At 37.5% G+C, this 15,800-nt stretch overlaps 1 protein-coding gene across 1 annotated transcript in view; it reads right to left on the bottom strand.

Annotated features, from left to right (window-relative positions):
* Window positions 1-15,800, bottom strand: part of reps2 (RALBP1 associated Eps domain containing 2) — a 53,449-nt gene that overhangs the window by 28,100 nt on the left and 9,549 nt on the right. Inside the window, exons 2-4 of the mRNA XM_073822734.1 lie at window positions 11,147-11,270; window positions 3,094-3,269; window positions 2,838-2,946 (exon numbers count right to left, since the gene is read on the bottom strand). Of these exons, the coding sequence (XP_073678835.1) occupies window positions 2,838-2,946; window positions 3,094-3,269; window positions 11,147-11,270 (409 nt within the window). The remainder of the gene's footprint in view (window positions 1-2,837; window positions 2,947-3,093; window positions 3,270-11,146; window positions 11,271-15,800) is intronic.

The raw sequence follows: 15,800 nt of genomic DNA on the forward strand, positions 1-15,800 counted from the left end.
GACAGAACAACGGATGGATGATGGATGGATGGATGGATGGATGGAATGACAGAACAACAGATGGATAGATGGATGGAACGACAGAACAACAGATGGATGGATGGATGGATGGATGGATGGATGGATGGATGGAACGACAGAACAACAAATAGATGGATGGACGGATGGATGGAACGACAGAACAACAGATGGATGGAACGACAGAACAACAGATGGATGGATGGATGGATGGATGGAACGACAGAACAACAGATGGAAGGATGGATGGATGGATGGATGGATGGATGGATGGATGGATGGATAGAAAGACAGATAGATAGATAGAAAGAATGACAGATAGATAGAACAATAAATAGAAAGACAGACAGACGAGTAGATAGAACGATAGACAGACAGACAAAACGACAAAATGATTTATAGAACGACAGATACATTGAACAATAGACAGAATGACAGAATGATAGACAAAACGACAAAATGATTTATAGAACGACAGATACATTGAACAATAGACAGAATGACAGAATGATAGATAGACAAAACGACAAAATGATTTATAGAACGACAGATACATTGAACAATAGATAGAATGACAGAATGATAGATAGATAACTTAAAATATATTTTCTATAATTTCTACATATGTATAATGCATACAGTCAATCTCCATTAAGTTTGTCCTCATGCACTCCTTCCTACTTTACTGGAGGGGGCGCAAATGTACATGTTAAAATGCAGTCCTCACAGGAGTTTGCATTTTAACAGGCATGTGTTTGTATATAAATTAATAATCTCGCATCTATTGCAAATATTTTGCATTTTTATTTAATTCATACCAGATTTTAACAGCCCACCTTGCAATTTTTTTGTTGCCATGTATAAGCAGCATTTTTGCTTTCCGACAAGCGCATAATGAAGTAAGCAGAAGTACATAATTGCTTCACACGTCAACTTCTTTTGACATTCTAGAGTGCAAAAAGCCAAGGGGGACAACCAGCGATAAATGGAGCACACTAGCGTACATTATTACATTAAACATGTGGTTAAATATCCAGGCTTAAGGCATTTTCTCATGAAAGAGTGTGTGTGTGTGTGTTAGTTTGTGTGTGTTTCATAAGAACTGCTGTCTGTTGAGTTTGTTGTGCTGACTGTGAAAGAGCTGAAGGTCTTGTGAGCCAACAGGTGTGTGATTAGACGAGCGTGATATCGATATGCCACAGGAGAGCAGCAATTAGCCAACTGCTTTCTGAGGGCAGACACAAACACCCACCCACCCCCACACACACACACACACACACACACACACACACACACACACACACAGATGCCCGACAACATAAGGGTATCGAGCGACGTCAACACTCAGTGTGTGAAACACAGCGGCTGTCTGATATGTGCTTGTGTTATCTAATAACAGCATCACTGTCTGTATGAATGTGGAAATATCTGCTTTCAAATTCCCATAGGGATTGCTGGAAAAAGAAAATGATCAGGATCTCTAAAAAACACACTGTCCTTGATGCCTTGTTTAAGCTGAGGATTCATCCTGTGTTTTAATGATTTTAAATATAAAGTATTTACCATGCCTCTTAAATATGCTGCATTTATTTGATTAAAAATACAATAAAAACTAGAATAGAATCTAGACGCGCCCCTAGCGGCAGCAAATTACATTTGCTTCTAAGGGCAGTCAAGTTACTCTCCGTTCACTTGAGATTTCTAAAAATCCAAAATCGACCGGGCCAATCACGAGTCGGTGGGCGGGTTTAACATGATAACGACTGACGTGCGACCATAAGTTCCATCAGACATTCTCTGGTTCTGTGAATTATGTGTGAGAAATAGAGCGATGGCTCTATTGAGGATGAATGGATGAATAATACGTTGTTTATATTTACTGAGTTTAAACGTGAATATGTCTAGTATTATTGTATTAGTGTACTGTGATAAAAGAGGATCACAATGCTGAAAAAGCATGTTTGGATTTTAAATCAAAATAACGGATAAATGTTGTGTTTGTGGTAAAGAGCCGCGGATCAGTTACGGACGCTGTGTGAAAGCAAAACGAGTCCGTGCTGCTTTTGCACCGCATACATAACGCACACGGACTGCAGACGCACTGTAGACGGAGTATGTGTGAAACAGGCGTCAGACATTCTCTGGTTCCGTGAATTACGCGTGAGAGATAGAGCGATGGCTGCTGCTAGCGAACAACGTTCTTTCGAATCGGCTTTGGCCGCCACTCTGAAAGACTTGAAGTTAAGCTTTTCCACAACACACATGCAAGGAACTCGCTTTTCCGTCGCTCTGACTACGTAGTACGTCACCTTCTTCGTTGCTCTGATTGGTTGTAGCGTTATCCTATTGCGTGGAGAGGGAGTTTGAAAGACAACCGTTTATCCCACCCCTCTGGTTGAGCTCTGTCTATGGAGAGTGCCCAGACCCTACATTTATGTGGGTCTGGCTTGTCAGGCTAAATAAAAACAGTAATTTTGTGAAATATTATTACAATTTAAAATATGTATTTTCTATTTGAATATATTTTAAAGTGTTTAAACGTATTCCTCTGATGCATCTTTACTCCAGTCTTAAGTGTCACATGATCCTTCAGAAATCATCCTAATACGCTGATTTGATGCATGAAAAACATTTCTAATTATTATTAATTATTATCACAAAATTGAATTTCCATGTCATTCAAAAGTCAGTAATTTTGTATTTTATTTTATTTTTTGAAAGCAAATAATGCTTTTAATTATTCAGCAAGGATGCACATGGATGTTTAGGTTCATTTGTCTCCTCTTTCTGAATACTGAATGACTGACAAAGACTCTCACCCAATAGCGTGTCTGTTCCGTTTCTCTGTGCACCATATGGATAGCTGCGATAGGCTGATGGTGAGCGGGGCGGGGAGATGCCTGGTGAACGCGGTGGAGACCACGCCTCCTGTCAGATACAAATACAGAAATGATTTAAACAGTCTTAAGCAGAAAACAAAGCATTCAATGTGTAAAATACAGTCATTTTTAAATCACTGATGACTACAGAAAAATATATCAAGCTACTGCTGTATGTTGTGTTTGATAAACCGACCTGTTTGTCCATGCTGGTGTCAGGATGTCTGACCACAGGTCTGTCTGCCGGAGGACGAGGGGCGGAGCCTGTAACCAAGCCCAGGATGTGAGGCTGGCTCTCATTGGTCAAGGGTTGATTGGGGTAACGCATCTCTAGCTCGTTCGTTATCCCGACAAATACAGGAAGAGGAAGTTCTGTACAAAAGGGTAAATGATGTTTTAAAATAATGTAGTTTAAAACTGCACTACACCTAAACCTACCCGATAATATGAACAAAAGTGAATGTGAAAAAATGCAATCGCAAGCATGCCGTTTTAGCTCGTTTTTCATTTTCTCATCTTTCAGCTCTTTCACTTTGAGTCTTGTTTTTCACGGGATTCATACCCAAGGATTCCACATTCCTAAGTCCAATACCGTGCAAACGATTACAAGTGCTTGCTGTTTTACCACCTCTGGTGTTAATTTCTGTTGGAAACTGCAGTGATACAGTGAGGGAAAAATATTTGATCCCCTGCTGATTTTGTATGTTTACCCACTGACAAAGAAATTATTTGAGGCTGACGTTTGGCAACTCGAACCTTCAGCTGCCTCCACAGATTTTCTATGGGATTAAAGTTTGGAGACTGGCTAGGCCACTCCAGGACCTTAATGTGCTTCTTCTTGAGCCACTCCTTTGTTGCCTTGGCCATGCATTTTGGGCCATTTTCATGCTGGAATACCCATTTTCAATGCCCTGGATGAGGAAAGGAGGTTCTCACTCAAGATTTGACAAAACATGGCCCGGTCCATCAACCCTTTGATGCGGTACAGTTGTCCTGTCCCATCAGCAGAAAAACACCCCCAAAGCATGTTTCCACCTCCATGTTTGATAGTGGGGATTGCGTTCTTGGGGTCTTAGGCAGCATTCCTCCTCCTCCAAACACGGTTTGAGTTGATGTCAAAGAGCTCAATTTTGGTCTCATCTGACCACAACACTTTCACCCAGTGCTCCTTTGAATCATTCAGATGTTTATTGGTGAATTACAGACAGGCCTGTACATGTGCTTTCTTGAGCAGAGGGACCTTGCGGGCACTTCAGGTTTTTAGTCTTTCATGGTGTAGTGTGTTACCAATTGTTTTCTTGGTGACTATGGTTCCAGCTGACTTGAGATCATTGACAAGATCCTCCCGTGTAGTTCTGGGCTGATTTCACACCATTCTCACGATCACAACTCCACAAGGTGAGATCTTGCTTGGAGCCCCAGACCGAGAAAAATTGACAGCTACTTTGTGTTTCTTCCATTTGCGAATAATCACACCAACTGTTGTCACCTTCTCACCAAGCTGCTTGGCGATGGTTTTGCAGCCCATTCTAGCTTTGTGTAGGTTTTCAATCTTGTTCCTGACATCCTTGGACAGCTCTTTGGTCTTGGCCATGGTGGATAGTTTGGAATCTGATTGATTGACTGCTTCTGTGGACAGGTGTCTTTTATACAGGTAACAAGCTGAGATTAGGAGCACTCCCTTTAAGATCTTGTTACCTGTATAAAAGACACCTGGGAGCCAGAAATCTTGCTGACTGATAGGGGATCAAACACGTATTTCACTCATTAAAATGCAAATCAATTTATAATTGTTTTCCCCCACAGGAAGTGTTCATCATGAGATCAGGTAGCATATTTAATACATTTATTTTGCTTGTTTATTTTTGTTTGACACATTATTATTTTAAGTAATTGGGTTTGGACAGTGGGTTTAACTGTCCAACCAGGATTTTATATATACAATATTATATTCATAAGTACTATACCAACATTTACGTCATAATGTTTGACACTAGATCTACATAAGTCATACCCAACATAAGAAAAAAAGCTTGTTTATTTTTGTCTCTTATCAAATTCTGACACATAAGCTAAGATTTTTATTTATTTATTAATTTTTGAATTCAGGCAACTTGTTTATTTTTGTCTTATAAAGTTGTCACAACTTTTAAGATTTAAATATATTTTTTATGAATAAAAATAAATTTTAATATTTTTTTACAACTTATTCCACTTTTTTAACATCAAACACATTCTGCGCTTTATTTTCTCATTTACCAATGTCTATTTTTTTAATTATACTATTAACTTTTTGTAATTTTTGTGAATATTTTTCAGTTAAATGATGAATTATGGAAGATTGCGAAAAAAAAATTTTAGAGAGACCGATTAAAACAGCAAAATAACTTTTTAGTTTTTTTTAGTTTTTTGTTTAATTTTCTAATTGGATTCCACTCACTAAAATTAAACAAAGAGTGATGAATCCATGTAACCTAGTATTCAGTAACAGCCTTTGCAAACACCACAACCTTAAATAGCCGGTTTAGATGTGTTCAATTTAAGCTAGAGCTAAACATTACACAAAAACAGATCTCCAGGAGCAGGACTGAGAAGCGCTGATCTTGCTGATCTTCTTTAAAAAGTAAACATAACCTAGCCAGTCACCAAGCCAGAGACCAAGATGGTGGCACGTACACATCGCGAGGCTCAGTGTCTCTCCAGTTTCTGCAAATCTGCAGTATTTTACCTGCTCATCTCGGGTCTGTTCGTACCGAACAGTAGTGCCTTTACATCGTACACCGGACAGGAGCTTTTGGATATTGGTTTGTACATTCCTGACAGTCTTACCAGCAATATTCGACTCTTCCCTGAGATCATCAGAACACCTGAGGCTGCGCACTCTACCCGGCCGGGCGGAAGTGCTCGTAGGCGGTGACACGACCGTAAACAAAGACAGGGGAAGCATGGAGGACTAAGAGCTAAGCTAAAGCTAACACCACACCGGCATTTTCCTCGCTAATGTACGGTCGCTGGTGAACAAAATGGACGAGATTCGACTCCGCATCAACCACAGCAAGAGACTTTGGAACTGTAATGTCATGATCTTCACTGAACCATGGCTAAACAGCGATGTATCGGACAGTGCTATTGCTCAAACTGAGCACCAAACATTCCGGGCAGACAGAACGGCAGATGACTCCGGTAAGACCAGAGGCGGAGGATTGTGCATTTAAGTTAACAAAGCTTGGTGCACAAACTCTGTTACTATTGGGAGACACTGCTCAGCTAACCTAGAGTTTCTCATGGTTAAGTGTAGACCGTTTTATCTGCCGCGGGAATTTACCTTCACCATAATAACTGCTTCTTACATTCCTCCTGACGCTGATGCCAAGCTTGCTATGAACGAACTTCATGCGGCCATCAGCAAACAACAAACTGCTCACCCGGAGGCTGCATTTATTGTTGCGGGGGATTTTAATCACTCAAACTTAAAGACAGTACTCCCCAAATTTCACCAAAACATTTTCTGTTACACCAGAGGAAACAAAACTTTAGACCATGTATACACAAACATGGCTGAAGCATATACTGTGACCCCCCTCCCCCACTTGGGACAATCAGACCACCTTTCTTTGTTCCTCACCCCCAAATACTCACCCCTCATCAACCGTGTGAAGCCATCAGTGAAGACCATCAAAGTGTGGCCAGCGGGGGCAGACTTCACACTCCAGGACAGGTTTCTACACACAGACTAGAGTATGTTTGCTTCTCAGGCCACCTGTGGCTCTCACACGGACATTGACAGATACACTTCTTCTGTTCTGGTTTACATCAACACCACCATAGACAGTGTTACAACCCAGAAACAGATCACCATATACCCTAATCAGAAGCCATGGATGAACAAGGAGGTGCGTCTCCTGCTGAAAGCACGCAACACTGCCTTCGGACAGGCCTACAGCACTTCCAGGGCTAATCTGAAGAGGGGCATCAAAAAGGCCAAGCACTGCTACAAACTTAAGCTAGAGGAGCACTTTTCTAACTCTGACCCTCGACGCATGTGGCAGGGCATTCAGGCCATCAGCGATTACAGACCCAGCCACTCCACCCCCACAGCCACTAACGTCTTCTTCCTGGATGAGCTTAATGACTTTTATGCTCGCTTTGAGAGAGACAATACAGACACTGCCACCAAGATCGTTCCCTCAACCGACCACTCACCCATCACACTAACCTCCTCTGATGTACACACCGCACTGAGCCGGATCAATGCGCGCAAGGCTGCTGGACCTGACGGTATTCCTGGCAGCGTACTGAGGGCATGTGCAGAGCAGCTCGCTGGGGTATTCACAGACATTTTTAACATGTCCCTTGCCCAAGCAACTGTTCCCACATGTTTTAAATCCACCTCCATTGTGCCAGTGCCAAAACACTCCAACCCAACATGCCTGAACGACTACCGCCCTGTAGCACTCACACCCATCATTATGAAGTGCTTCGAGCGGCTGGTCCTCTCTCACCTCAAGGATTCTCTCCAATCCTCACTGGACCCACACCAGTTTGCCTACCGTGGCAATAGGAGCACAGATGATGCAGTCTCCATAGCGCTGCACTCTGTACTCACACACCTGGACAATACAAACACATATGCACGAATGCTGTTTGTTGATTTCAGCTCAGCATTCAACACTGTCATACCTTCTAAGTTAATCACCAAACTTAGAGACCTGGACATTAACACTTCACTGTGTAACTGGATTATGGACTTTCTGACCAACAGACCTCAACATGTTAGGTTAGGCCACATCTGCTCCACTACTGTCACACTGAACACTGGTGTACCACAGGGCTGTGTGCTGAGCCCCTTCCTCTACTCCCTCTTCACCCAAGACTGCAGGCCTGTGTATGGATCTAACACCATCATCAAGTTTGCAGACGACACTACGGTGATCGGTCTCATCAGCAACAACAATGAGACTGCCTACAGGGAGGAGATTCAGCACCTGGCCACATGGTGCACAAACAATAATTTGCTCCTTAACACCACCAAAACCAAGGAGCTCATTGTGGACTTCAGGAAGGGAAGAAGAGGTTCACACAAACCCATCCACATCAACGGGATGGCTGTTGAGTCAGTTTCATCTTTTAAGTTCCTGGGGACCCACATTTCGGAGGACCTATCCTGGACCACCAACACCTCCAGCCTGGTCAAGAAGGCTCACCAGCGCCTGTTCTTCTTGAGAACACTTAAGAAGAACCAGCTGTCCTCAGCTATCCTGGTGAACTTCTATCGCTGCACGATAGAAAGCATCCTTACAAACTGTGTCACAGTCTGGTACGGAAGCTGCTCTGTTGTGGAGTGTAAGGCACTGCAGCGGGTAGTGAAAACTGCTCAACGCATTATAGGGACTCCACTCTCATCCATTGAGGACATTCATAAGAAACACTGTCTGCGTCGAGCACGCAGTATTCTTAAGGATTCCTCTCACCCCGCCCACAAACTGTTTTCTCTCCTGCCTTCCGTTTCCTTCCAGGCGTTTCAGATGCCACAGGACAAGAACTAGCAGATTGAGGAACAGCTTCTTTCCCAGAGCTGTCTCCTTATTGAACTCTGCCCCCCACTGACACCTGCCCCTCTCACCCACCCCACACTCTCCCCACTACCATTGCACTATTTAATATTCTTTGCACTACACTGTACATACCCATTTGTAAATGCACATTTCCATTGCACATATACATATTGTAAATCTGTGATAAATCTATATCTACACATGTCTATTTGTAAATTCTACTTTAGTAAACAGCAACTTGTATATTATGTTCAAATCTACCTGCAATTTATATTATAGTTAATAGCAACCTGTATATTGTGTTCATCTATTTATACATTCTAATTGTAGTTAATTATCATCTTATGCTCACTACTTCATCTGTAAATATTATCCATAGCTTCCCCCTGTACATATCTCCTATCAGTGCACTTATAACTTATAAATTATACCTTTATCCTGCACTTGCTGCTTATTGCACTCCTGGTTAGACCTAAACTGCATTTCGTTGCCTTGTACTTGTACATGTGTAATGACAATAAAGTTGAATCTAATCTAATCTAATCTCTCAAAGACACCTTTGAGGTCATCTTGATAAATCTGTCTTTTCTGTCCACAAACTCAGTCTTTATCTTTGTCTTTCCACAGAAAAAGGGTCAGATAGAGTCATTAATTGGGTTAAACAGAAGCCGATGTGAGGTCATCTGAGCTCCTTTCTCTGCTGTGAGGGTCTCGCAGACCCGCGGGTTCTTGAGTAACAGGCTGTACGAGAATTAAAGATTTAATCCAGGCTCCGTTTGCCACATTTCAGCCCAGCAGGGCTGTGCTGAGCGCCGAATTAGCCTAGCGCTCAATATCAACACGTTTAAGTAAATAAATTTAGGAAATTAATGTTTGGGCTCTGCAGAGTTAATATTTGATTTATTTTCTCAGCTCAGACTTAACAATTACATACCAGCATTTTGGATAATATTATTGAAACTGGAAACTAGTGGTACTTGCACAAGCAAAACTCGCTGCTGTGGAGATATTTAGGTGTTCAGGAAACAACTGTACAGATAAAAAAATATTTGCTTGACAAATAATATGCATAATTTTTTTGTTACATGTAGAATTTTTAACCTGTGATTATTTAAGCTTAAAAACTACAAATAATTAAAAAAAGATTACTTTCATGAATAATAGAAATATGATTACCCTACACAATAATTAAATACATAATTGTAATTTAAATGTATAATAAAGGAAATATAAATTATATTAGTAATAATAATTTTGCTAATAATGTTAATTTTGTTTTATTTTAAGGAATGTATTTAGCAGAAATCATGAATAATCAGTTTTGCATTTATAAATATAATAACATTTAATTTTAATTTAATTAAAAAAACAATATAAATAATAACATAAAACTGACAGATTTTTAAGCAGTTATGCATATGCAATTTATAAATAATTACTTTTTTAAATAGTAAGAAATAATATTATTAACATAGTAATTAAATAGTTTAACAGCAAAACAACAACAATAATAATATTAACAATAATAATAATGTATATATTGTTTTTAATGTAATCTCTTATTTTCTTGGAACAAACAAGTTTTTTTTATTCAGAAATTGGAGTTTAGTTTTTATTGGAAATAATAAATAATATAGTTTTTTTTGCAAGGCCCACTAATACTGTAATAAAACCAAACAAAAAAATGCAAATAAACCTGCGCTAATTGAGGCTGAAAAAATGATTTTATAAATAATTTCTTTCATGAATAATAGAAAATATTATTAATATTTTTATAAACAAATACAAAATTTCATTTTTAAAAATACAATCAAGGAAATGATACTAGTATTAATCATTTTGCTAACAATAATGTAAATGTAAAAATGTTAATGTTTTATTTTAATGAATAATGAGTTCTGCATTTAACATTAAAAATAATATAAATAATAATAACAATTATCATCAACATAAAAATAAAAAAGAATAAAATAGAATTAAAAAATGTAAACTTATTTTAAGCATAAACAATAACTAATAATTAGTTATGGATATGCAATTTATAAATAATTACTTTTATAGATAGTAAAAAATAATATGAATTATTATCGTATAATTTAATAATTTAACAAAACAACAATAACAATAATGTATATTTTGTTTTCCTTCATCTCTTTTTTCTTGCAAAAAACACGACTGAACTCTATTTTTTATTTATTCTTTTATTCTAGATTGGAGTTTTTTTATTCATTGTTGTCATTAAAAAGTAATAAATAATCAAGACCCACTAATACTGTAATAAATCGCATTTCTATGGTGGATTCTAAAGTAATCCGAATTAATAAAAAATGCATAATGGACAGAAAATATCAGAATATTGAGTTTTAAGCTTTCAAATGATGTATTTGTTATCAGGATTAATTCATAATTTGTCAGTAAAAGCCCTACTGTCATGCCACACAGGAAAAAGCTAACTTCTAAAGTTTAAACACAGATATAAAGGGCAGGACCATACAAAGAGGCAGTCACAAGCGTTTGAGGAAACTGTCCTGTGGTTTAGTTCACTCTCAGCGAGTTTTGGCTCAGCGTGTGGCGCTCTCTCCGCACAGCACGGCTTCTGTGCATTATCCCTCTTTAGCATAAATCCAGGCAAGCTAGGCCAAATCCCTGATCCCGTTTGCTTCTCCCTCTGTTCACAAGAGGCTGAGGACTTACCACCTGCGATGCTTTCCAGACGTACCGGCAAACCCGCCTGCGCCGCTGCCATCAGCTTCAGAGCCACGTAAAACTGTCCGCAGCCAAAATAGCCAAGCCGCTTAGCACCGCACACTTCTGTTACCTATAATAAAGAGAGAAAGAGAGAGATGATTATTAATGAATGGCCACATAGAGACTTTTAAAGCACAGAATGTGTATTAGTTAAGAAAATTAAGCTGCAATATTTCAAAAGCATTTATTATGTAAAGTGGAATTCATGGCTTCTATCTTAATGGGTGAAATTGCTAGCATGGGAAATGAAAAGATAATAGCTAAATCCTCATTATTGCCTGAATAGCCAGCTGAAGATAAACCGCACTCTGAACGGGCTGAATTGCACTTTTATCTGTGCTTCTGTAATTGAAAACTTGTATTGTAACGACAGCCGCGAGCGCAGATAAGAAACTGCACGTCCTGCAGGAAGTGTTTAACTACAAACACAGACCAAAGATGAACATCGGAACTCACTTCAGACAGACGCAGATGTTAAAATGATCTACCCCTGCTGAAAACACACACTGGTCTTCGGATGTTGTTTGAACATAAATGTGTGTTGGCAGTGTGTGTACACAACCACAGTATATTAAAAATCCACACAGGTTTTTTTTTTTGAATCCCTATAAATCATAACCCCATTCTCAGATCAAGCCATTCTCAATCTAAGCTATTGAGGTGTTTTGTTTTCGGATGTAATAATGAACATAGCAGTCGTCATTTACTCCCGACATCTGAGCCTCTGAAGACAGAGTGGATTACTTTTGTTTTTGAAGGCGCCCCTGATCTACATAAATGCGTCTATGTTCTATATATGTGACCCTGGACCACAAAACCAATCATAAGGGTCAATTTTAATCATCTTCTTGGAACATGATCTTTACTTAATATCCTGATGATTTTTGGCATAAAAGAAAAATCAATCATTTTGACCCATACAGTGTATTTTTGCCTATTGCTACAAATATACCCATGCTACTTAAGACTGGTTTTGTGGTCCAGGGTCACATATTAGAATGATATCTGAAGGATCATTTGACACTGAAGACAGTAATGATGCTGAAAATTCAGTTATGCATCACAGAACTAACAGAATTACATTTTAAAATATATTGAAACAGAAAACAGCTACTTTAAATTGCAGTAATATTTCATAATATTACTGTTTTTGCTGTATTATACAGCCTTGGTGAGTATAAAAGACTTTTTTCATAACAGCAAAACCTTACAGACCAAAAACTGTTAAACAGTAGCGTATTTCTGAGTGAAACGAGACATTACAATGCAAAATGATTTTTTGCATTCAAAATAGATTGGATGACGAAAAGATGCTAAATAAAAGGGCTTGATCACGTCACCAGAAAAAGAAAAATCAAAAAGTACAAACGTGCTTCACTTCTAAAACGACTTATGACTACAAGCTATATCTGATTTAAAATAACACCACAAACATGCATAAAAAGTGAACGGCATCAATTTCAATACTTAAAGGAATAGTTCACTCAAAAATGAAAATTCTGTCATTAAGTACTTACCCTCTTGTTGTTCCAAACCCGTAAGACCTTCGTTCTCGATCTTCCAAACACAAATTAAGATATGTTTGATGAAATCCAGGAACTTTCTGCTACAAGAATACTTTTTGTGCACAAAGAAAGCATGGAGATGGACTATTTTAACAATCTCCTTACTACCTTTCTGGGCCTTGAAGGTGTCAGTTGCGTTGCTGTCTATGCAGGGTCAGAAAGCTCTCGGATTTCATCAAAAATATCGTAATTTGTGTCCCAAAGATGAATGAAGGTCTTGCAGTTTGGAACGACATGAGGGTGAGTAACGTAGACTTCTTTGGGTGAACTAACCTTTTAAATATAAACTCTGAATCCAAGCCTAAATCACGTCTGTATCACTATCTTATAGTACTATGAGAAATAAACTACGATTTCCTCCTGGGAAAAGCACAAAGTAGCACTAGAGTCATTGTTATATCACTTCACATTGCTGAAATCCATCCTTCCGTGCAGACATAATCAATAGAGTTGAGCTCTGGGATTCATTGTACACGTTTTCCCACACACAGGAAGAGATCTGTGCGCTTTAAATAGCAGCACATTGTGTTGCGTGCTGTTAAATATAACAAAAGAGAAAAACAGCCTGCTGTGCTGCTCAAACTCGTTTCCTACTGAATAACTACAAACTACGAACTTCTCTTCAAGTAAAAGTTTCACCTCAAGACACTTTTCAGAAACAGCTCAATTGAAAACATTAAAATGTGTCAATGCAAGTAAGGTCATGCTTGTTCTCGAAACTTTAATCTCACGGCGTTCCGTCTGCCTTTCTAAACACTATCTGAAGAACTTCTCAAACATTGACTCAGCATTCCTGTTCCACTAGGTGTGATGGATTATTGATCATGTTCTCCTCTGATCCCCGCAATGCTGATAGTTCATTACTCAACGCTGCTGTGGAGGTGAACTTTAGCCAAATTTGACTCCGACAGAAAGCCTGCTTCAAAATTCTCATCTAATCAATCGCAGAGGTCCAGAAGATCAGGCTTTTGTCTCCAAAACACCTTTTTACTTTTCTAAAAGAAGCTGGGACATTTTGACCTCCCTGCAAGCTGCAAACATGAAATCATTAAATAATATGTGAAAATAACATCTGAATTGTATACATTTGAATTTACATCTAGTAATTATATATAGTCACCAAAAATATCTCTAGTATGGCATGAAAAACTACATCCAACATGTGAAATTGTAAAGAAACATGATCAGGATCACAGCAAATGTTTAACTAAAATGTGACCCTGGACCACAAAACCAGTCATAAGGGTCAATTTTTTTGAAATTGAGATTTATACTCCATCTCAAAGCTGAATAAATAAGCCTTCCCCTGATGAATGGTTTGTTAGGATAGGACAATATTTGATTAAAAAAAATAAAATAAAATTTGAAAATCTAGAATCTGTGCAAAAAAAATCTAAATATTTAGAAAATCACCTTTAAAGTTGTCCAAATGTAGTTCTTAACAATGCATATTACTAATCAAAAATAAAGTTTTGATATATTTTTTGGTAGGAAATTCACAAAATATCTTCATGGAACATGATCTTTACTTCATATTCTAATGATTTTTGGCATAAAAGAAAAATCGATCATTTTGACCCACACCATTTATTGTTGCTATTGCTTTAAATATACCCATGCCACTTATGACTAAATCATATTTTTAATTATTAGTTATTTAATATTGATAATGCAGTGTAATTCAAATGTGCATGTAAAAACTGAATGTATACAAACAATTGTTCAAATTATAGATTTCTTTTTCTTTTTCTTTGGCCATTTTAAGGCAAAAATGTTATAAATTAAATTTTAAATTGTATAATTTTATTTAAAAAAAAAACAATTATAAAGAATAATAAAATAAATATGCAATTTCTATTTAGAACATATACACACAAATTGACATTTGTTTTTATTATTTCTATCTATTTTAAATCCAAAATATATTTATATATCTATAATTGAAAAAATTCTATATATAAAATGTACATTTAAAATTTAAAACACAAAAAATTTGTGTGTATATGTATGTATGTGTGTGGGTAAAATATTTAATTCCTATTAATATAGCAAAAAAAATGTAGATAATAAAATGCATGCATTTAAATGTTTAAATTTAAATTTATAAATAAAAAAATAAATAGAAAATCTACTATAGACATACTGTAAAATGAGTAATTCACCCCTGGTAAAATAGTAGCATATTTAAAATACATTTATTTCATACTATAGTTTAAATCTATTAACATATTTACTGACATATTGCTTGAGACTTACTGACATAAAAAATTTAATTAAACTTTATTTGTAGTACTACTTGTGCACATTTTTTAATATTAAGCCTAAAATGTGTTTTAATGTCACTATTGATGAGGATTATATGATCTTTGAATAATATCGGTCTTTAAATGCAAGATATTTAAAGTGTACCCGAAGTATACCTGCAATATTTTCACTTTAGCACAATCAAACATACTTTTTTAAGTGCATTAGCACTTTAAGTATACCAGTTTAGTATACTAAAAGTACAACTGAAGGATATTTTTTATTAAGTACAAATACATATGTACAAATTTAAGTATAGCATGCTGCATGCTGAAAACAAACCTTTGGGATAAGCAAACCTTATCCCACTGTATATTGTATGTGGACAAGCTGCAAGGGATTGGGATACATTTACATCCACACTTTCATACTGAACTAGAGGATTACATGAGCTAGTAGAAAAATCTTCTGATTCTAAGAAATGTAATCATGTCTTCAGCTACACATGAAGCAACCGTACAAATTTTGGTGGAGAAAGCAGGATTTGGATGTTAAGTTTCATCATGTGTGTAGAACAAGCGTTTCAATGCTCTGATGAAGAGCAGCTCTGAGTTTCCAGCCGCTGAAGTCAGCTGTTACTGTGACTGATGGAAATAACAATGGCTTCTGACAAGAGCCTCACGCGCTCTGAGCATGACCCAACTCCTCGTCTTGAGTTAGAGAGAGAGTATGAGTATGCATGTGTGTGTGTGTGTGTGTGTGTGTGTGTGTGGCGGCTTAAACACGGTTTA

The sequence above is a fragment of the Garra rufa genome, chromosome 18, assembly GCF_049309525.1.
Source record: "Garra rufa chromosome 18, GarRuf1.0, whole genome shotgun sequence".
Taxonomy (NCBI): domain Eukaryota; kingdom Metazoa; phylum Chordata; class Actinopteri; order Cypriniformes; family Cyprinidae; genus Garra; species Garra rufa.